This window comes from Rhinolophus ferrumequinum, chromosome 11 (assembly GCF_004115265.2).
Source record: "Rhinolophus ferrumequinum isolate MPI-CBG mRhiFer1 chromosome 11, mRhiFer1_v1.p, whole genome shotgun sequence".
Taxonomy (NCBI): Eukaryota; Metazoa; Chordata; class Mammalia; order Chiroptera; family Rhinolophidae; genus Rhinolophus; species Rhinolophus ferrumequinum.
In genome coordinates this window covers 4,805,754-4,827,078 of record NC_046294.1, presented here as the reverse complement: position 1 = coordinate 4,827,078, position 21,325 = coordinate 4,805,754, and the positions used below count along the sequence as shown (strand labels likewise).

The 21,325-nt window shown below is 59.1% G+C and overlaps 2 protein-coding genes across 5 annotated transcripts; both read left to right on the top strand.

The window, feature by feature from the left end:
• Positions 1-4,237: 4,237 nt before the first annotated feature.
• On the top strand, positions 4,238-13,576 carry CARNS1 (carnosine synthase 1). 2 transcript variants are annotated; one of them, XM_033119049.1, is made up of 10 exons: positions 4,238-4,538; positions 4,979-5,005; positions 6,315-6,588; positions 7,349-7,438; positions 7,682-8,169; positions 8,370-8,544; positions 8,636-8,721; positions 9,447-9,678; positions 9,781-10,064; positions 11,314-13,576. In XM_033119049.1, the coding sequence occupies exons 1-10, from the start codon at positions 4,344-4,346 to the stop codon at positions 12,547-12,549; spliced, it is 3,087 nt and encodes a 1,028-aa protein (XP_032974940.1). In that variant the 5' UTR covers positions 4,238-4,343; the 3' UTR covers positions 12,550-13,576. The 2 variants fall into 2 exon arrangements, with proteins under 2 accessions (XP_032974940.1, XP_032974941.1); XM_033119050.1 differs by lacking the exon at positions 6,315-6,588.
• Positions 13,577-14,362: 786 nt separating this feature from the next.
• RPS6KB2 (ribosomal protein S6 kinase B2) lies at positions 14,363-21,303 on the top strand. Of its 3 annotated transcripts, XM_033119052.1 has the most exons (15): positions 14,365-14,793; positions 15,144-15,184; positions 15,280-15,400; positions 15,648-15,716; positions 17,327-17,474; positions 18,528-18,585; positions 18,681-18,781; positions 18,902-18,992; positions 19,077-19,167; positions 19,280-19,387; positions 19,940-20,002; positions 20,104-20,181; positions 20,271-20,378; positions 20,478-20,590; positions 20,867-21,303. In XM_033119052.1, the coding sequence occupies exons 1-15, from the start codon at positions 14,710-14,712 to the stop codon at positions 21,051-21,053; spliced, it is 1,461 nt and encodes a 486-aa protein (XP_032974943.1). In that variant the 5' UTR covers positions 14,365-14,709; the 3' UTR covers positions 21,054-21,303. The 3 variants fall into 3 exon arrangements, 2 of the variants coding, with proteins under 2 accessions (XP_032974943.1, XP_032974944.1); XR_004424301.1 differs by lacking the exon at positions 20,867-21,303 and having other exon boundaries at positions 14,363-14,793; positions 20,172-20,181; XM_033119053.1 differs by lacking the exon at positions 15,144-15,184 and having other exon boundaries at positions 14,657-14,793.
• Positions 21,304-21,325: the final 22 nt, after the last annotated feature.

Below are 21,325 nucleotides of genomic sequence, written 5' to 3'. Positions count from 1 at the left end.
AACCAGGCGGGAACAAAGGCCTAGTGTGCCCAGGACAAAGGAGAAAGGTCCCGCCGGCCCTTGTCCCCTCCTGAAGCCCCGCGGCACCCCCTCGGGACTGCTACCATGGAAACCCCCTCCCACACTAATTGCCCCCATGGGTGCCTGGGGCGCCTGGGACATGAGCCATTGCCAGGACAACAGGGCTGGTTCTGATGCACGCTTGCCTCCCTGTGGTGCCCATTTCCAGGTGCCCTGTCTCCCTGGGCACCCTCCCCCGCAGGATGGAAGGTGGAGGGTGGGGGGCATGGCAGGACTCGGGAGTATGGGGAGAAAGCATCTGGAATCCTGCTTAAAGGGTGGAGTTACCCGTCTGCCCATCCCAATAGCTGTGCTGGAACACTGGCATAGCCACGCATCAGACCCTGATTCGGAATGTGACAGGGCCACAGGCTGCGGGTATGCACTCACTCTACATATGTTTGTGTGGTACTTATTATGCGCCTGGCCATGCCCGGGGTCCAGAGCAGACCAACACACCCCCAAGGAGCCTGGAAGAGGCATCACAGAGGTCCAGGCCCAGATCTGCAGTTTCCGGAGGGAAACTGAGGCTCAGGCGCAGACCTCAGGTTTACCCCACCCCCACAAGGGCGGCTCTGAACTTGCCCCTCACCACTGGGCACTCACCTCAATCTGCCCTCCTGGGGTGCTCTGTGTCCTGCTCTCACCCACTCCCCAGCCTGGGTGCCAGCCCCTCTGACTGTGCAGCAGCAGCTGGGCCACGAGAGTTAAGACAGCTTCCCAAGCCGACCCTGCCACCTGCCTGCGGAAGCTGCATGAGTAATAAGCCACTCTTCTGCAGGTCACAGGTCACAGACCCTTCCCCACAGACCCTCTCTCTGCAGGTGACACTGACAGCCTCTTTAGAGCAAGGGGAAAAGGAGGCTGGGGAAGTGGGGCGGCCCAGTACCCAGTCCAAGGGGGCAGAGTGGCTGGAGTGCAGATCTCTGTGCCTTCTAGATCATGCGTTGGCCTCAGAGCGGGGTAGCAAATGGAATCTCAGGCACTGCAGCAGTCAGGGTGGGGGGACTTGCCCCTGCGGTTCCGCCCCCCCAAACTCCCTGCCCTCCATGGGCTCAGCTCTTCTGGGAGAGTAGGGGAACAGGAAAGGAACAGCCTTGGCCTAGGTGGGGCAGCCATCATGAGGCTGGGAGAGGGCCACAGTGGCAGCGGGTCCCCCTGGATATAGACCTGAGGGGCAGGCGGTCTCCAGCAGGGCCCCTCCAGCTGGGGCTGAGTCACCACCTTTTTTACTTGGAAGCATTTTCTGGGCAAGTGTCCTTATCAACCATCTTCATGGGGAGCCTGAGCCGAGGGGGAAGACTAGAAGAGGACCAGCTCCCTTCTCCAGAGAACACTTTTCTACACATGCTATCCCCACCCCACAAGGCTGTGCTAGTCCCTACAGCGCCTGTGCACTGGTCGGGAAAAGATGCCTGTCCTCTAGGCACATGCAGCCCTGCCTGGCAGAAGGGAAGTGACCACTCACCTGGGTACCTTTGTGCAGTGAGCAACTTGTACAACCATACTCAGTGAACCTGGCACACCCAGCTCACTACAAACCTGTCTGGAAAAGGGCTCAGAGAAGGAAAGCCATGCTCCTGAGAGCACTCAGCCTGTGGGGACTGAAGCTGGGATGGCACTCAGTGATATCCGTTGGCCTGGGTCAGCCCAGGAGACAGGAGTGGGAGGGAGAGCAAGTAAAGAAGAGGAAGGGCAAGTGGATCCTGCTTTGGTGGTGGGGAGAGCCCATGGTCTCCATCTGCACTGCTACCTACCCCAGAGGGTCCCCCCTATCCCCACACTGTCCCAGGCTCTTAGAGGTCAGATGTGGACGGCCTGCAAGGTCCCTGCGTGGGAAAGACCCTCTCACTTTTCTCTGAGCTTCGGTTTTCTCTTACACGTAACGCGATAATAATTGCCCCCACCCAGTCCCAAGAGGGCTCTATCGCCTCAGTATTATGATTATTGTTCAGTCAAGCTTGGCAGCAGGCCAGCCTCTGATGATCTCCAGGCACTCCAGCAGACGGAGCAGAGCTACCCTGTCGGCCTGCTCGCCCCAGGTCCCAGAGCCCTGCGTCTGAACTGCAGTTACCTTACCCTGGTTTTCCTCCCTGCACCCACAAGGCAAACACCATCACACTGAGTGCCGAGCTAGGGCAATCTGGGAGTGGGCACAGAACCTCCCTGATCTCTGTGCATGTATGCGTGCACTCTGGCAGAGGGAAGAGCCCAGCTCCACTGCTCACTGCTGTGTGACCTTGGGCCAGTCACACCACCTCTCTGAGCCTCACTTTTCCTCCTCTGTAAAAGGCAGAGAATCGTAACTGCTACCTCACAGGGTTAAGTGAGATACAGCACATAACGCCCTCCACCCAGTGCCTGGGACAAGGTCGGGAAACGCTTGCTGACACTGACCCTGAGTGCTTACCTGCCTCCGGGCACCCCTTGCCCAGCCAAGCATAGGCTACAGTGTACATTCTAATCCCCATTTGAGGATGAGAAAGGTGAGTCCACAGAGGCTGCATAGCTTGTGTTATGAACAAGACAAAAAACAAGACAACAGGCCCAAAATGGAGTTGCTTATGCTAAACCCCATGTCACCACTGACTGAATTACACGCTTCATCTCTCCCATGGAATCTTAAACCAGTCAATCAGGAGTCGCCTGGTCAGCACTAGTTAGACCCCTGCCATCCCCTAAAGGAAAGTGACTCTACAGTAACCAACCTGGTTTTTTGCCTAGTAAACTTCCTTGCTCCCGCTCCCTTCTGCCCAGAAAGTCTTTTCATTTTGCACAGCTCCTCCGGGCTCCTTTCTATCGGCAAGATTGGATGCTGCAATTTATGAATTGTTGAACAGAGCCAATAAAATCTTTAAAATTTACTCGGTTGAATTTTGGTTTTTACTACTTGTTAAGTGACAAAGCTCGTGCTCTGTGATGACTTCTGTGCCCCTCCCCTGCTCCCGCCAGTGGGATTAGTAGAGCTCAAACTACCAATACTGCAAGAGACTGGACTTTCTAGGGTGACCACACCTCATTCCAGGAGCCTGGGGTCTGTGGACCTGGAGCCAGGAGAGCCCCGAGCAGCCAGTCCTGGAAAGCTGTGTGGAAAATGTGAGCTGGGCTGCGGGAACCTGGCTAAGTGTCTCCCTTCCAAGTTGGTAGACAGGAGTGTGTCCTCACAGGCTGCTCTGGAAACAGTTGCAGAAAGGACCCAAAACTGCCACCCTTGTCCCAAGTGCCACGGGCCCTTCAGTGCTCTCCCCAGCCCAGGAGGTTCTTGAGGACAGCCAGGAGAGGGTCTGAGTTTGGGGACACGAGGTGGAGGAACTGTAAGAATAGCCTTCATTTGCTGGGCGCTGGCATGTGGGAATCCTCAAAGCCCTGTGAGATGGGAAATAGCCCCATTTTTGGTGGGAGGAAAGTGAGGTTCAGACCAGAAAGGGGCGGTGCCCAGGTCCCACCCTGGAGCGAGAACTGGAACCCACCTGGTATGACACACACTTGAGCAGAGGGTGTGAGTCTCTGGGTATATTCTTGGGGTGAATTCGTGCCTGTGATCAGGATCTCTTGGGGTGTGCTTCTGTGGGTGCACTTGGGTGTAAGGATGTATGTCTTGGGGAGATTGCACAGGTCCAGCTGCCCTGGGTGTTGACGGGCAGAGCAGACCCTGTAGACGGCCCTCTTCCCTGCTCAGACCCACTGGAACCTGCCAGCCTGGAGTGTCGTCCCCTTTCCTCTTGGACATGTAGGGCAGAGGGTGTCCCAGGGAACTGGGACATCCCTGTGGGGGAATTTTTCTGAGTGGTCACTACTCTGATAGGGGCCAGGAAAGGTGAGGAGGGGACCCCAACCACCTCCAGGGACCCCAGCTCAAGAGAGCCTTTCCAGGAGATTCTGCCATAGGGCATCTGAGTGCTTATGGCTGGGACAGCTGCTGGCCGGTGTGCTGGGCAGCTCAGGACAGCCATCCAAGGGCAGGGCTCCGGACTGTGTGCCCCGGGGCTCTCCTGGCCACCCCCCCACCCAAGGGCGGGTCGTAGTACCAGTCTCTGTCAGCTCTGCTCTCCCCTCCCCCAGCCTCTCTCCTCTTTTCGTTTCTCCCACTATGGGACATTCTCTCTCTCTGTCCCTGCCTCATCTCTTTCTTTACAACAATCCTCTCTGGTGATCCCTGTCCATTGGTACCTGGTCCTCTGATTTGGTCTGTGTCTCCGAGGATTCTGTCTGTCCCTCTGTCTCCCTGGCCCTCCCGGTGCCCTGCTTCTTGCTGGTCCAACCCCAGGACTGCGGATCTCCTGATGGGTGGCGGGTTTCCCAGGGAGGGGCGGGGCGGGTCCCCTGGGCCCACGCTGCCGTCCAGGCACTGGGCATGTCCCTGGCGCTGCTATATAAAGCAGCGCTGCCTCAGCCCAATGCTGTGTTGCTGCCGTCGCCGAGTTCCCACCCGGTCCGTGCCGCCCGCTGAGCCCCGCCGAGCCTCTGCCGCCCGCCAGGTACCCCGGCTCCTGCCCGTGCCCTGAGGAGAGCCAGGGAGGGGGGCTGCAGGGCCAGAGGCCGCTGGCACGGGGGCCTTGAACGCCCTCGCCCCCCAGCGGGACCTGCGACACTACCTCCCCCCACATACCCACACGGGGACCCAGCACGCCCCCCGCTGGAAAGGCTGAGTACCAGGACCCCCAGAGCTGCGGGGCTGGAGCTTACACGTTCCTGAGTGATGTGTGAGCTCTCGGTGCAGGATCCACGGGTTGGGGCAGAAATCCCTCTGGCCTCCATGGGATGGGGTGGGGCAGCCTTCGACACTTCCTGGCAGGAACAAGAGAGAGGCCTGTGGTGGCCATCTCTCCACCCCCAAAGTCTCTGGGGCTGGGCAGTGCAGTAGCGACCCCGCTGCCCTGACTCCCTCTTTTCTTTCTCTCTCTGTCTCTGCCATCAGGCTTTCAGTCTCTCCACCTGTAAGATGGTGAGTCTCCTCTGGTCCCTCCCCCAAAATGCCAAGTCCCCCACCAGGAGAGGGCCCAGAGGGCAGTGTCTGGCACCCAGAGCCTAACTCTGGGGGCTGCCCTGTGCACACAGCTCAGACTCATAGCCAGCTGCACATGCCCCCCCAGCCCAACTCCTTGCTCTGTGCCATGGGACAAGCAGCTACTATGTGCCAGGCGCTCGTCTCTCCTCATCAGCCCTGGGAGGTGGGCACTGCTGGTCTCCTTTGGCATTCATTCATGCTGCAACATTTATTGAGCACCTACTATGCATCCGGCACCATTCTAGGTTTGGGGTCACGGCAGGGAACACAGTCTAGGCTCTCAGGGAACTGGCCTTCTCAGGTCAGCCACCAAGGCTCCGAGCTTGGCACTAACAAGCCGGGATTCAAGCCCAGTCTGAGGCTCAGACCTCCGCCCTTTCGGCAGCGTACAGCATACCATCCCCCAGTGACCGAGGTGATTCTCTTGGTCCAAGCTTCATCAGCACCCAAGGGTAGGACAGACAAGTACCCGGCACCCATAAGGCCCAAAGAAACCTCACAATGTGTCCAAGGTGGCCCAACCTGCCCCCCAGAGGACAGTCCCACCTGTGTTCATACTGAGCCTCTAAACAGCCCCATGTGGGAATCAGCCAGCCTCAGAGAGGAGCAGGGGTATAAGATTTCATCCAAAGAAAGCATTGCTGGGACTCAGGACATCTGAAAAGAAGGACATCAGCTTTTCCCCTACCAATGCCTAGTACGGGCCTGGCCACACAGTAGGTCTTCGAGGCCGACCTGGGGATGACAGGGAACAGATTCACCTACATATTCAGGTCGCAGCAGAGCTCCATAGTGATAGATGATGGGTCACCGAGGCCAGAGAGAAATGAGCAGCAGCCCAAGAGGGACATTCATTCATTTATTCTTCTGTCAACAAACACTTACGGAGCAGCTACAGAGTGCCAGGCATTGTTTTAGGTGCCAGGGCTGCCTCAAAGAACAAAACAGACAAAAACCTCTGCCCCTGTAAACCAAGCTAGGACAGACCCCAGCACAGAGGGGGGTGGCAGTGGTCCAGCCAGCAGCACACAGCTTTCTGCCCCCACCCCCGGGCACTGGACATACCGTTTACAAAGCACTCCCACTAATATGTTCCCGGTCTTCGCTCCCCAATCCAACCTCGTCCTCTCCTGTCTGCCCTGAACTTAACCCAAGGTTAGGAGAATGGGGGCTTATACCCTTGGGTGACTGAATGTGCCACTTTCCCATCCTCCCAACACCCACCACTCTGCTCCCCCACCCCCAGCTCTCCCTGGATCCGCTGGGTCTCGAGTGGGACTGCCCCCTGGGCTCCAAGGACCTGGAGGAAGAGGAGGGCCCAAGGGTAGAAGGCTCTGGCCTGCCGCCCCCAGGCTACTTCCCTGGCTCCTGGAGCCAGGACGTGGGCCTGGATTGCAAGGGCTCCCCCGAAGGGGCGGAGGCCCGGGCCTGGACTGTCTACTACTACAGCCTCCTGCAGAGCTGTCTGCAGCAAGCTGGACTTCCGGAGACCCAGGACCGCAGCCAGGCGCCCCGCACAGGTGCCTGAGAGCTCCAAGGAGGGGGCCCCCTGGGGGGAGCGCCCCCCTACCCCCCCAGCCCCCCCCCCCCACAGCTCAGCCTGTTTCCCATCCCTGTCAAGGTTGGCCCCTTCCCCCAGGCTCTGGCTAGGTCTGAAGCCCGGGAGGCAAGCCAGTCAGCTTTGGGCAGGCAGGCATTGTTTCCAAGGGCCCCTGGCACTAGTCAGGTTAGAGAGCAAGGCTTCCCTCCACCCCCATAAGATCCAACCCTGGGATTCGCAACCCTCGTTCTGTGGAGCCAAAGCTTCCATAGAAGTGTCTCAGGAGCTGCTGTAGAGGCAGCCAGCAGTGGGGACCCAAGATCCCTCCTTTGCTTTACCTGTTTTACATAATCAGGTGGCTACTAAAAAGTGTGTGGATGGAGAATTCACAGCTAACATACATGAAAAAAAAAAAATCACAGCCCTGGTTCCATTGTACAGACTGGAAAACTGAGGCACAGAGACTCCTCCCACTGTACAGGGGCCAAGGGTCCCACAGAAAGTCAGTGGCACAGCTCAGGCTAGAACCCAGGTCTCTGGTCATCCAGCCTCCAGTGCCTTCTGGACCAGCTGCAGAGAAGGAAGCCCACCTCACAGGGTGGGGGATGGGCAGCAGCTTCCCCTCTGTCCCTTTTACTCTCCTCATCCAGACGTGGAAGGGCCATGGGGGTCAGGAAAGGTGGGCAGAAACACAGAAAGGGGAGACCCTCCTGAGTTTGGTGATGTTCTCTTCCCCCAAGGCTGCCCTGGGGCAGAGGTGACCTTGTGCATTCTGGGATCCCCCAGCACCTTTCTGTCCGTGCTGCTGGAGGGTGGGGTCCAGAGTCCCGGTGAGTGTGCGCCCAAGTTCCCCCTCCCCCTCCTACAGAAAGGGCAGCCCTGCCCTGGTCCAGCCATATCCCAAAATACCCGCCAACCCTGGCAACTGCCTGCATTCCACTTGACCAGTTGCCATGCTCTAAGTGGGGATGGGTAGCAGCTGCACCCCACTACCCAGGGGCCTGGGCTGGAGGTGGAGGCCATGGGGGCAGGAAGCCTATCCTGGCCAGCAACCCTCCCCCCTCTGCCCACAGGAAACATGCTTCTTTGCCTGTCCCCTGCTTGGCTGACGAAGGTGCCAGCACCAGGGCAGCCAGGCGAGGCCGCCCTGCTGGTCTCTAAAGCAGTGAGCTTCCACCCGGGGGGACTGACATTCCTGGATGACTTTGTCCCTGCACGCCGTGTCACCTACTTCCTGGCGGGCCTGGGGCTGGGGCCTGGCCAGGGTCGGGAGGCAGCTGAGCTCGCTCGCGACCTCACCTGCCCCACAGGCGCCTCGGCAGAGCTGGCCCGGCTCCTGGAGGACCGGCTGCTGACAAGGCGATTGCTGGCCCAGCAGGGTGGTGTGGCTGTGCCAGCTACCCTGGCTTTCACCTACAAGCTGCCAGCACTGCTGCAGGGAAGGGATGCCAGCCCGGGACTGAGGCTGGTGGAGTTGAGTGGCAAAGAGGGCCAGGAGACACTGGTGAAGGACGAAGTTGGGGCCTTTCTGCACTCTGAGGCCCTGGGTGATGCCCTGCAGGTAACAGGCTCCTGCCCCTGAGGTCAGTGCAGGTGCCCGAAGAGGGGATCCATGGATGGTTACCAAGCCCTGCTGCTGCCCCATCCCTCTGTGGCAACCCCCTGCCTTCTTACCTGTTTACTCATTGCTCCTATGGTATGACATCCCATCCTGCAGGTACATGGGGTGGTGAGGAGGTCCCCTTCCTCTTCGTGTTGCAGGTAGCCATCAAGCTCAGCAGCTGGCGCTGGCGAGGGCGGCAGGTATTGCGTCTGCACCCACGAGCAGAGGTGGGCACAGTGGCGGACACAGTGCTAGCGTTGCTGGAGAAACTGGAGGAGGAGGAGAGTGTCCTTGTGGAGGCCGTTTGCCCACCTGCCCGGCTGTCCTTCCCAGGTGAGAGCCATCTGGGCCGGCCAGGGATGGGAGTTTGGCTTGGCCTCCTGGCAGCTCTGTGCTGGGCTCAAGCCTCACCGTCCTCTCCCAGGCAGTCCCCAACCTGGCCCTGAGCTGGCTGTGCGGATCTGTGCTGTGGTGTGTCGGACACAGGGTGACAGACCCCTGTTGAGCAAGGTGAGCACGGCCCAGGTTCAGGTCATGACCCTGATGCCATGGGGATGACCCAATCCAGCGCCATGGGGATGACGAGCATCCCTAGGCAGAGAGAGGAGTCTTTGAGGGGGAATCTTAGTTGCCTCTGGGAGGACTCCTGGGCCTGACACTTTTCCCTCCCCTTCACCCTTTCCTGCACCCCCCCACCCCCACGCATCCCTCAGGAGCCCTGGGGTCTAGGGCCTGGTGCCGAATCTTCTTCCCAGGGAGCTCTTGCCCACATAAGAGACTGACCCAGGGTCCCTAATAAACCTCCAGGGCCTGGAGCCTTTTAGGAGGGGCCTCTAAGCTGGGGAGCTCCGAGAGGCTTAGGGACCCTCGTGAGGGCACAGCTCTGGGCGGAGCTGAGACGTGGAGACCCAACTCAGCACTCAGGGAGTTCCACAGCTGGGACACACCAGGGTGGCACAGGTCCCAAGGGCTGCAGGAGCTAGGAGCAAGTGTGCTTAGAGCCCTCAGGGAGCTGAGACCCTAGCCAGGCCTGGAAGCCTAGGTAGAATCCCCCAGGGATCTAGGGACCAAATGGGCAGTGGCAGGGGAGGTGGTTTGTGCAGTGTAAGTCACATTGGAGAAGAGGCTTCTTGACCGTCCAGAGGGGTCTGGAGGTGTGCATGAGTGGTGGTGGCGGGTCAGTAGTCATGGGAGGGCTCCTGCTGGGCCAGGCCCCTGAGCTGCACCTTGCCCAGGTGGTATGCGCCGTGGGCCGTGGGGACCATCCTTTGCGGCACCAGAGCTCTTTGCCGCGGACACTGGAGGTGGCGCTGGCCCAGTGCGGTCTGGGCGAGGCGGCGCAGGTGGCGGTCGTGCGGCGGAGCGTCAAGGCGGCGGCCGAGGCTGCGCTAGCCGCTGTGCTGGCTCTGGAGGCCGAGCTGAGCGTTGAGCAGCGCGGCGGGCGCCAGGCCCGCACTGACTTCCTCGGTGAGTGCGGGCGGCTCGGGATGGAGGCTGGGGGCCGGGAGGCAAGGCCCGAGGGCGGCCCGCGCTGAGCCCGCGCCCCTCCCTCCACGACCCCCGGCCCAGGCGTGGACTTCGCGCTGACAGTGGCGGGTGGCGCGCTGACCCCCGTGGCCCTGGAGCTGAACGGAGGCCTGTGCCTGGAGGCGTGCGGCGCGCTCGAGGGGCTCTGGGCCTCCCCGCGCTCGGGGCCGGTGGCCGAGGAGGCGGCTGCAGCCGCGCCGCTCGTGGAAACCATGCTGCGGCGTTCCGCGCGCTGCCTCATGGAGGGAAAACAGCTGCTGGTGATCGGCGGGGGCGGCTTCAGCAAGAAGTTCGTGTGGGAGGCGGCGCGCGACTACGGGCTTAAGGTGGGCGGGGCCGGGCTCCAAGCCCAGGCCTGAGGTGGAGGCGGGGCCCGGGTGCAGAGGTGGGTGGGCTTTGGGGCGGGGCCAGCACCATAGGGGCGGGGCCTTCGCCGGGAGGTCTCCCTGGAGGCAGTAGATCCCAGGAGTAGGGACGGGGCCCGCCGCCTGGCCCTTGTTAGAAGTCTTAACTCCGGCCTCTCGCTCAGTTCTGTCCCCGCCAGGTGTAAGAGAAGCCCAGGGTAGACGGGCCGGAGAGGCGGGAGCGGCGTTCAGGGTTAGTGGCAGGCCAGGGCTTTGAATGCCAGACTAATCCTGCAGAAAGGGCAGGACTCCTTCCTTTGAGGTTGAATTCCTGAGGGCATGAGGAGGGTGCTGGGGAGCAGCTTACAGATCCTGAATCAAGTTCACAGCAGTGAGCTCACGTTGCAGAATCTGGAGCCACGCAAGCACAGTAGACATTCTTATCCCCATTGAAGAGTAAGAAAACAGATGCCAGATATCTAGGCTCTTCCTGGTCCCAATCTACCACAGTGGCCTCCTCTCCCCTCTCCCGTAGTCCAACACCCCTTGGCAACCCTCCCCTGCAGCCATTCCTATGTCTCTTCACTCCCTGCCTTGCACACTGTATTCTCCCCCTGGAATGTCTCTTCATTCCTCACGCTGCCAAGTATTCACAGTGCGGACGGCCACCTTCCCTACCCTTTTCAGGGGCTGCCTCTGCCCTCGGTACCAACTGCTTTGTATCTGTGTTCCCCCAGCAGGCAGTGAGCTTTGGGGGTATGGGCCCCCACTGGATTCCTCTGTGGGCACCTCCCAGTGTGAACACATTGGGTGAATGACGACCGAGAGCATAATGCTCAGACACCGGACCACCTGCCCCCAGCCCCAATCCTTTGGCCCTGGCCAGAGGCCAAAGGCAAAGTGAGGCTGTGTTTGAGAATGAGCCCACCCGCCTGCCTCACCCCTCCACTCTGCCCTCTTCCTCCTGCAGCCATCTTTCCCCTGGCTGGCTCTTATTCAGCTCCCAGCTTAAGCATTGCCTCCTCTTCTAGGATGCCTTCCTTCCCCTCCAGGCTGGGTTAGGTGTCCCACTTCTGCACCTTTCATGTATTCAGTCATCAACAAATATTGCTTTCAGCACCTAGTGTTGGTGAACCTCTGAGGGTCAAGACCACCTTCTAGGTCCCGTCCGTGGTACCCAGCGGCCAGCACGGGCTGATGTGGATGTGTTGCCCTTCTGTGGTTTCTGCAGCTGCACCTGGTGGAGTCAGACCCCAACCACTTTGCATCCCAGCTGGTGCAGACCTTCATCCACTTTGATGTGACAGAGCACCGGAGGGATGAGGACAATGCACGGCTGCTGGCGGAGCTGGTGCGGGCGCGGGGCCTGCAGCTCGATGGCTGCTTCTCCTACTGGGATGACTGCCTGGTGCTCACAGCCTTGCTCTGCCAGGAGCTGGGTCTGCCCTGCAGCTCCCCAGCCGCCATGCGCCTGGCCAAGCAGAAGAGCCACACCCAGCTGCACCTGTTGTGCCGCCAAGGCCCCCCCTGGCCCTCGCCCTCCCTCCATGCTGTGCCTTGCTGCCCACTGGAGAGTGAGGCCGACGTGGAGAGGGCTGTCCACCAGGTGCCTCTGCCCGGTGTTATGAAGCTGGAGTTTGGGGCAGGTGCGGTGGGCGTGCGGCTGGTGGAGGATGCACCACAGTGCCATGAGCACTTTTCCCGGATTGCCCGAGATCTGCAGGGTGAAGCCGACCACCCCGGCATTGGGCTGGGCTGGGGCAATGCCATGCTCCTCATGGAGTTCATTGACGGCACTGAGCACGATGTGGACCTGGTGTTGTTTGGCGGGCGACTGCTGGCTGCCTTTGTCTCCGACAATGGCCCCACACGTCTGCCTGGCTTTACTGAGACAGCAGCCTGCATGCCTACTGGGCTGGCACCGGAGCAGGAGGCGCAGCTGGTGCAGGCAGCCTTCCGCTGCTGCCTGGGCTGCGGGCTGCTGGATGGGGTCTTCAACGTGGAGCTCAAGCTGACCGGGGCTGGGCCACGGCTCATTGAGATCAATCCCCGCATGGGTGGCTTCTACCTGCGGGACTGGATCCTGGAGCTCTACGGTGTGGACCTGTTGCTTGCTGCAGCTATGGTGGCCTGTGGCCTGCGGCCTGCCTTGCCCACCCACCCACGGGCTCGTGGCCACCTGGTAGGTGTCATGTGCCTGGTGTCCCAGCACCTGCAGGTGCTGAATTCCACTGCCAGCCAGGAGGCCCTGCAGGCTCTTCATGACCGGGGCCTGCTGCGCTTCAATCTGTTTCTGTCTTCAGAGGAGGCCCTGGTGCCCAGTGAGTACGAGGAGCCTTACTGTAGTGTGGCTTGTGCTGGGTCCAGCCTGGCCGAGGCCCGCCTCCGCTTGCTGGGACTCTGCCAGGGCCTGGGCATCGACGGGCCCCACTACCCGGTTGCCCACTTCCTGTCCCACTTCAAATAGCACTGGGGCCAGGGGGTAGGGGCAGTGCTGGGGGGGGGGCTGTGGTGCCTTCTGCTACCCGATGCCCTCCCTGCCTCTTTTCCCATAGCCCTGCCCCAGCCCCCCTGACTCAGCCCACTGCAAGGCTTCAGGTCTGTTCCAGAGTGGCAGGGCCATTTTTACATCAGGCCTCCAGGGCTTGAGGACCACAAAAGAAAGTATCTGGGGGGGGGGCCATTGGGCCCTCTTGCCCTCCCTAAGGCCCCAGTCCAGCCCACAGCTGCCCAGGGACTCTAGCCATGGAGAAGCGACAACAGCTGCACATAAACACACACATCTCCCCACCCCACCTCCAGGGAGGTAGGAATGGGCCCAAACCCAGCCCATCCTCCCCACCCTTCCAAGTGTTTCTCTTTTCCTGCCATCTATGGAAAAGGAGAACCTGGCAGGCCCCTGGCGTTGGACAAATCCCAAGAAAACCTGAGACTAAACCCCATCATTTAACAAATTCCAGGATAGTTCCAGAGCCTGCCGACAACTTTTGACAATACATCATTTGGCCTGAGTAGTAGAAGCTGGTGACCTGGGGTCAGGAGTAACCATCTCCCCAGCAGGTAGTCACGATTGCCCCATTCTACAGATGAGGAAACAGGCTCAAAGAGAAAAATCCACTGCCTCAAGGTCATATCACAGTGGAAGGATGGTCGAGGGACAAGATGTAGAGTCCAGGTTTCTGCTTTTACTAAGTCTTACATGCCCACTCAGCTTCTAGGTCCTGCTCACCTGCCTGCCCTCATTCATGTGGCTGAGACGTGTGAACACCCCCCACCCTTGCACGATGTATCTTCTCCAGCAAGCTTTGGTGCTTTGGCCTCTGGCACACCTAACTAGCATTGACAGAGGAGAGTCTACACTCCCTTCCTAAATCAGGGGAGGCTGCTTTAAGAACTCCTGCCTCTGCACAGCAGAGGAATTGTGGTCAGCTCCGCAAGCATCCCTCTCCAAATAAAGGCTTAAGGAACTACTGAAATGTCCAGGGTCTGGGATAGGTTCTTGTGACTTGGACAACGCCTCTGGCTCAGCTAGATGCGGGGTGGGGAAGGGAGGAGGGAGAGGTGGCTAGGGGTATACCTGTAGAATCTGGAGCTCAGGATAACCTGGATCTGGAGCTAAGGCGACCGAGGCTGGGCCACGGCTCAGTCCTTTGGGTTGATCTTCGGTGAGGACCTGTCAGGGGCACCCACACCAGGACCCAAACCTGAGGGTCTCCTGAGGATGGAATTACAACCAGAGGACCACATCCAACCAGATAACCTTCCTCCAGCCTGGAGACCTCTGAGGTCTCTCCATTGGAGTTCATATCTACTCATCCAGGGCCTGATCTGGCCCAAATTCACCCCCACAGAGCCCCATCTAACAAGAATCCATGCCCAAATCTAAAGTCACCGACCAGGTTTGGTGCGTTCATTCATTTATTCGTTTAATGAAGTTTTATTAAGCGTAGCTGGATTAAGGTAGCCGGATTACTAAATGTGCTTAAATTGGCAACGGAGCAAACTCCAGCATAAGCCCATATTTACAGATGGATCAATGAGACACAAATCCCTTCTGGCAGGAACCTGGCAGCAATGCCTGAAAGTAAGCTGGGCACGGAGCAGTCACCCTGTAAATGCTCAGACCTGCAGGTCCTCGAGCATGGAGGCACATTAGAGAGACCCTGATGCAGCTGCCTCCTTTTCAGGGGCGATCGGAGAGGAGAAGACGCCACCTGCCTCTCGCCACCCAGTCAGCCTGTCAGCGCACGACTCAACAGGGCTGCGAATTACATCTACGTTCACACCTGTATGCGCTTCCAACTCTGCCCCATCCAAACTCACTCTCCCCAGAGCCAAGATGGGCGCCTCCCAGGCAGCCCCGTCCTGTGCCGCTCCCCGGGAGCTGTACTGGGAAGACTGAGGGCTTCGCCAAAGGCTGCAGATTTTGGCACCCGGGCACTCAACTACAATTCCCGAGAAGCCTTGCGACGGACGCCATATTTTGTCCCAGGGCGGGGTCCATGCCTCTTGCGTCATCGGAGCGCGGGGCCGCCGTCGCGGAATGCTAACGTAGAGGCCCTGGCCCGGGCTGTCAGTCACAGCGCGGCCAGGTACGGGCCGAGGGGCCCTGAGGGCCGGCGCCGCGATGGCGGCGGTATTTGACCTGGACCTGGAGACGGAGGAAGGCAGCGAGGGCGAGGGCGAGGGCGAACCAGAATTCAGCCCTGCGGTGAGTGGTCCTCCCGTGCGCGGCTCGGTCCCGGAGCCGATCGCATCACCCTGGCGATGAGATCGCCTCCGCTACCCCCACGGAGAGTGGGCTCCGTTCCTACAGACCCGATCTTTCTCAGATCCCCGCCCCTAGTAAGCGCTGACCTCACCCTCACCCCAACCTGTCTTTCGGGACCCTAGCCCTTCCCCTGATTCTCCCTTTTCTGCCCTCGGCCTCTCCTCCCCGGTCCTAGCCCTTAGCCGGCCCGCTCCCATTCCTGACCCCCTCCTCTCCTGGGCCAAGCAGTCAGCTTGGCGGGGGAGGGATCCTGGCACCTCCCTTGCCTCTTACCCCTCGGTTTCTCACAGGACGTGTGTCCCCTTGCCGAGTTGAGGGCAGCTGGCCCGGAGTGAGTGAGGGTCGTGTTGTGGGAGGAGGGAATGGGCTGGGAAGGGGACCTGGGGAGTATGGAGCCTTGCCCCCATTAACTTCCTGTGTCCACAGGCCTGTGGGACACTATGAGGAGGTAGAGCTGACTGAGACCAGTGTGAACCTGGGCCCGGAGCGCATCGGGCCCCACTGCTTCGAGCTGCTGCGTGTGCTGGGCAAGGGGGGTTATGGCAAGGTACTGGCCCCACCTCCTTCCCTACCGGTCTCGCAGCCTCAATCTTGCTGTAGCAAAGGGTTCTCAAAACAACTTAGACTTGTAAATCAGCAGAGCTTTCAGTAGAACTCAGAGGTGAAAGCCAAGGGGGGGGAGGGCAAGTACCCTCTGAATCAGACTTGAAATCTTTACTGTCCCACCCTTGGGTGGGGCTTTTGGAAGATAGGATGTGGAGAGGGAAGCTGATCCTGTCTCCCCTGCCCTACAGGTGTTCCAGGTGCGGAAGGTACAAGGCACCAACTTGGGCAAAATATATGCCATGAAAGTCCTGAGGAAGGTGAGTCATTCGCTCAGCCAACAAATCTTCACTGAGTGGCTGCTATTCCCAGTGCACTGCACTAGGCTTTGGGAAGACAGCAGTGAACATGAGCGAGGCGATGGGCGCTGTCTTGGGCATTTCTGGTTTATTGTCAATTGAGATTATAGTCACGCTCCGCTTAACCATGGCATCTTTTCTTAGAAATGCATTGTTAGGCAATTTTGTCACTGTGCAAGCATCACAGTGCACTTACGCAAACCTACATGGTGTAGCCTGCTACACACCTAGGCTACGCAGTATAGTCTATTGCTACAGAACAACACGAGATTAAATCAGGAACAAGAGAAATTGATGCAACCAAGAGATACGGTAAACACGAGAAGTATGAAGCTGCTGCTGGTGTCACAGCATAGTTTTGTAGCAAACTTTGTTTTTTTTTGTTTTTTTTTTAAGATTTTATTGGAGAAGAGGAACAGGACTTTATTGGGGAACAGTGTGTACTTCCAGGACTTTTTTCCAAGTCAGGTTGTTGTCCTTTCGATCTTAGTTGTGGAGGGTGCCGTTCAGCTTCAAGTTGTTGTCTTTTCAGTCTTAGTTGTGGAGGGCGCAGCTCAGCTCCAGGTCCAGTTGCTGTTGCTAGTTGCAGGGGGCACAGCGCACCATCCCTTGTGGGAGTTGAACTGGCAACCTTGTGGTTGTGAGCCTGCGCTCCAACCAACTGAGCCATCCGGGAGCTCAGTGGCAGCTCAGCTCAAGGTGCCGTGTTCAGTCTTAGTTGCAGGGGGTCGCAGCCCACCATCCCTTGCAGGGAAACGAGGAGTTGAACTGGCAACCTACCTTGTGGTTGAGAGCCCACCGGCCCATGTGGGAATCGAACCAGCAGCCTTTGGAGTTAGGAGCATGGAGCTCTAACCACCTGAGCCACCGGGCCGGCCTCAGCAAACTTTATTTTTAAGTAGAAAGAGTATACGCTCAAGTAGAGATAAAAAGTATAGTACAGTATATACATAAGCCAGTAATATAGTCGTTTGTTATCGTTAGCAAGTATTATGTACTCTACATAATGGTATGTGCTACACTTGTTTATGACTGGCAGTACAGTTGGTTTGTTTACACCAGCATCACGACAGACACGTGAGGGATGACACTGTAGCACTTTATGTTGTCACTAGATGATAGGAATTTTCAGCTCCGTTATCTTATGAAACCACCATCGTACATGCGGTATATTGTTGATCGAAAGTCGTTACGTGGCATATGACTATATATTATTTCGCAGTAATTCTCAACCATGGGCAGTTTTGCCTCCCCGTGGACAATTGGCAATGTCTGCATACATTTTTGAGTCACGACTAGAGAGGGATGCATCCGGTGTGTAGAGGCCAGGACTACTGCTAAACGTCCTGCAATGCACAGGACACCCCCCACAACCCAGAATTATCTGCCCAAGGTGTCAGCAGTGCCAAGGTTGGGAAACACTGTGCTAGGGGACAAATCAGTACCCGACAAGAATGACTGCTGATCGCAGCAGAATTATGGAGAAATACACTGACGTGGTAGAGGGTGGCTGAAGGAGAACGGCTGGAGGGACTGAGTGCCTATCTTCTAACTGATCCCTGCCTTTCCAGGCCAAAATTGTGCGTAACGCCAAGGACACGGCACACACTCAGGCTGAGCGGAACATTCTAGAGTCAGTGAAGCACCCCTTCATTGTGGAACTGGCCTATGCCTTCCAGACTGGCGGCAAACTCTACCTCATCCTTGAGTGCCTCAGTGGTATGAATGTGGGCCCAGCCAGGGGCGTGGGCAGGGCCAAGGAACCAGCACAGGAAGCCCTGGGGGTTCTGGGGGAAGCCTGGAGCGATGTGGTGTGTAGAATGGCTAGGGGACCCCCATACCCATCTATTCATCTGTCTGTTCATTCATTCATTCATTCATTCATTCATTCATTCATGCATTCATTCAGCAAACATCCGTCCAGCGCCTATTGTGTCCCTCGCCTGTACTGGGGGTGGATGGGAATGGCGGGAGTTTGCACGGAAGTCTAGAGGATTGTTTTGTCCATTCCCACTGCCCCTTCCTGTCCTGTTCCCCTCTCCTTTGTGCCCCGCATCCAGTCAGGTCCCAAATACAGTTGGGTCATTGTCTGCAGTGTCCTCCATCCTCTCCACCCTCTCAGGGGGAGGGGAGGCACAGTTGTTTCTTAACTCCTGCTCATCCTCTCCTAGTGTCCCCACTCCCTCCCAGGGACTCAGAGCACAGCATTGTTCCCAACGCTCCACCTCCGAATTCATGGCTCCCTGTAACTGCCCGGATAAAGCCTGGCCTCCTGTTCGCCATGGAGCGGTCCAGGCTTGCTTTTCCTACCCCCCACATCTGTGCAGATGAGCCCTGAGAGCGCCCTCCCCTGGGTTCCACCGCAGCATGCCCTTTTAAGTCCCACTGCTACTTTCTGTCCCCTCACTTCGGGATTCATTTTGTCCTCCTTCATCTCTCCTGTGAGATTCTTTTGGGTTAAGCTCTTGGAGCTATTGTCTCAGTCTGGCCTATAAGAGCCGTCGTATGCATGTCTGTCTTCCCATTAGACTGAGCACCCTGAGGGCAATGGCTGGGTCTCTTCATCTGTGTCCCCAGCTTCACCCAGCACAGGGCCAGGCACCGAGTAGGCGTCGGTAGATGTTTGCTGAATATGAATTGAAACCCCACGGCAGCTCTGTGAGGCAGGTAGGGCGGGAATTACAAGCCCCACTCTCCCCAAGAAGAAACCAAGACTCGGAGAGCAAAGGATCTTGGTCCTAGCACACAGCTGCTGACATGTTTGTGTCGCAGGTGGTGAGCTCTTCACACATCTGGAGCGAGAGGGCATCTTCCTGGAAGACACGGCCTGGTGGGTGTTACTTCCTGCCTCTCCTGGGGGGGCTCCCGGGCTCCTCCAGGCCCTGGCTCCCCGGCCCGTGCCTTCACCCTGTCCTGTCTCTGCAGCTTCTACCTGGCAGAGATCACACTGGCCCTGGGCCATCTTCACTTCCAAGGCATCATCTACAGGGACCTTAAACCGGAGAACATTATGCTCAACAGCCAGGGTGCGCATGAGTGCACGCTACACAGGCAGCTGCGTCTCCGGGTCAGAACCTGCGGGGAGGGCTGAGGAGCCCCCTGGGGTGCCTGGGGTCCTGACCACCCCCTCCAACATTCTCCGTCAGGCCACATCAAACTGACAGACTTTGGACTCTGCAAGGAGTCGATTCATGAGGGCGCCGTCACCCACACCTTCTGTGGCACCGTCGAGTACATGTAAGGGGCAGCCGGCTGGGCCCAGGGGTCAGGAGGACAGCCAGGCAGGGTCTGGCCCAACTGACGGTCCCACCTGGCTCCCAGGGCCCCTGAGATTCTGGTGCGCAGCGGCCACAACCGCGCGGTGGACTGGTGGAGCCTGGGGGCCTTGATGTACGACATGCTCACTGGATCGGCAAGTCCAGCCCCCCGGGGAGGGCCGGCGTGGGGGCAGGGGGAGGCCCCCGGGCAGGGGCCGGGCCTGGTGGGAGGCCCACAAGGCCCCTCTCACCCTCCGCCTCTTCCAGCCACCCTTCACAGCAGAGAACCGGAAGAAAACCATGGACAAGATCATCAAAGGGAAGCTGGTGCTGCCCCCCTACCTCACCCCCGATGCCCGAGACCTTGTCAAAAAGGTGGGCTCCCTCCTGCCCCTGGTCTGGCTCCCAACTCTTTTCCCAGGTCCTGCATGGGTTCCTGAGTGTCTCTGGACTGTGGGGAGCCGGAGCCACCCTGCCTTTGGGCTGCAGCAGTACTGGCTTTGGGGTCCCAGACATTGAGCTTGGGGTTTAGCTCTGAAGCAGAGCAGCTACTGACCTGGACAGCTCCTTTTCTGAGTCCTAATCTGCAAACTGTTCATGACGGGCTAGCCACTGTTCCATCTAAACGGCCATCGGCAGGGGCACAGAGGGGGAGGGTAGGCACCCACCCCAATTTGGAGTTGGATCCCCACCAGGACAGCCTGGGGTGCTGCCAGCAGCCACATGCCTCGGCGAAGGCTTTGTGGAGAAGGGGAGAAGGGGCCATCGGACCAAACCTTGGCAGTCCCGAGGGTGTCAGTAGGGGGAGACCACGCTCCAGAAACCTTCTCCCTGGTCTCCCCTTCACCTGAGCCAGCCCCTGGAACATGGGGGACACACAAGCAATACCTCTCCCCTGGACCCTCACTCTCTGCCCTTGTCCTACAGTTTCTGAAGCGGAATCCCAGCCAACGGATGGGAGGAGGCCCAGGGGACGCTGCTGATGTGCAGGTGGGCCTGGGGCCACCCCGAGGCGGTGGGCAGTGGGGTGGAGTTACTAAAGGAGCCGAGGGTGTGAACTGTTGGCATGTTTGGGGGTGCTCTACCCACAGAGGCACCCCTTTTTTCGGCATATTAATTGGGACGACCTCCTGGCCCGCCGTGTGGACCCCCCTTTCAGGCCCTGTCTGGTGAGTGGAGGTCCCACTGGCTCAGTGGCGGGTGGAAGACCCCTGGCCTGGCCACCCCCTGACCCCGCCCCACTCGGGTCTGCCCACAGCAGTCAGAGGAGGACGTGAGCCAGTTTGACACCCGCTTCACACGGCAGACGCCAGTGGACAGTCCAGATGACACGGCCCTCAGTGAGAGCGCCAACCAAGCCTTCCTGGTGAGGTCTGGGGGGCCTGAGAGTTCTGGGGACACGGGCGGGGGTTGTGGCTAAGGCGTGGTAGACACTGAACATCGCCCGGCCCTGCCTCCACCCCAGGGCTTCACGTACGTGGCACCCTCCGTCCTGGACAGCATCAAGGAGGGCTTCTCCTTCCAGCCCAAGCTGCGCTCCCCCCGGCGCCTCAACAGCAGCCCCCGGACCCCCATCAGGTATCTGGGCTGCGGGGGGCCTGTAACTGGGGCAGGAGACCAGCTGTAGCTCTGGCTCTGCCGACAAGCCCTGGGCTGCCCTGGGCTGCCCTGGCCGAGCCTCTTAGCTGGCTTTAGCCTCCGTTTCCCGTCTACCACGGGGACCCTTTGTGGCAGGGGCTGCCCGGATGGGCACTTGACCTCACAGCTGTGCACCCAGGCAGGTGGGGAAGTCGGCCCTCCTGCCCTGGTGCCAGGTGCCAGTAGGCGAAGACTCTGCCTTGGTTTCCCCTGCAGCCCCCTGAAGTTCTCACCCTTTGAGGGGTTCCGGCCCAGCCCTGGCCCACCGGAGCCCATGGAGCCCCCTCTACCTCCTCTCCTGCCACCGCCTCCACCACTGCCCTCGAGCACGGCTCCTCTCCCCATCCGACCTCCCTCAGGCACCAAGAAGTCCAAGAGGGGCCGTGGGCGTCCTGGGCGCTAGGAGACGGTCGGGATAAGGACAGCTTTCGAGGCCCCTCCCTGCAGGCTGTGAGGACAGCGGGACCCTTGGCCAGTTTCAGAGACCTGGGGGGTGTCTAGGGGTGCTGGAGTGAGTGTGTGAGAGTGTATGTCTCTGTTGGGAGTGGCTGTGCCCCTGAATCATGAGCATGAAGGGCTGCCGGCCACGGATGCCAGTGGAGGGCCCCCTACAGCTGAGCTGTGCCCTTGCACAATTAAAGTATCAAATCATGGCGCTGACCTGGCTCTTTGGCC

Excerpts from the sequence above, each read along its gene's own strand:
- CARNS1 (XM_033119049.1), top strand. The coding sequence starts at position 4,344 with ATGGGTGGCGGGTTTCCCAGGGAGGGGCGGGGCGGGTCCCCTGGGCCC. Across the intron at positions 8,170-8,369 it reads CCCTGGGTGATGCCCTGCAG|GTAGCCATCAAGCTCAGCAG; the intron begins GTAACAGGCTCC and ends TTCGTGTTGCAG. Across the intron at positions 10,065-11,313 it reads CGCGCGACTACGGGCTTAAG|CTGCACCTGGTGGAGTCAGA; the intron begins GTGGGCGGGGCC and ends TGGTTTCTGCAG.
- RPS6KB2 (XM_033119052.1), top strand. The coding sequence starts at position 14,710 with ATGGCGGCGGTATTTGACCTGGACCTGGAGACGGAGGAAGGCAGCGAG. Across the intron at positions 15,717-17,326 it reads CCATGAAAGTCCTGAGGAAG|GCCAAAATTGTGCGTAACGC; the intron begins GTGAGTCATTCG and ends CTGCCTTTCCAG. Across the intron at positions 18,586-18,680 it reads TTCCTGGAAGACACGGCCTG|CTTCTACCTGGCAGAGATCA; the intron begins GTGGGTGTTACT and ends CTGTCTCTGCAG.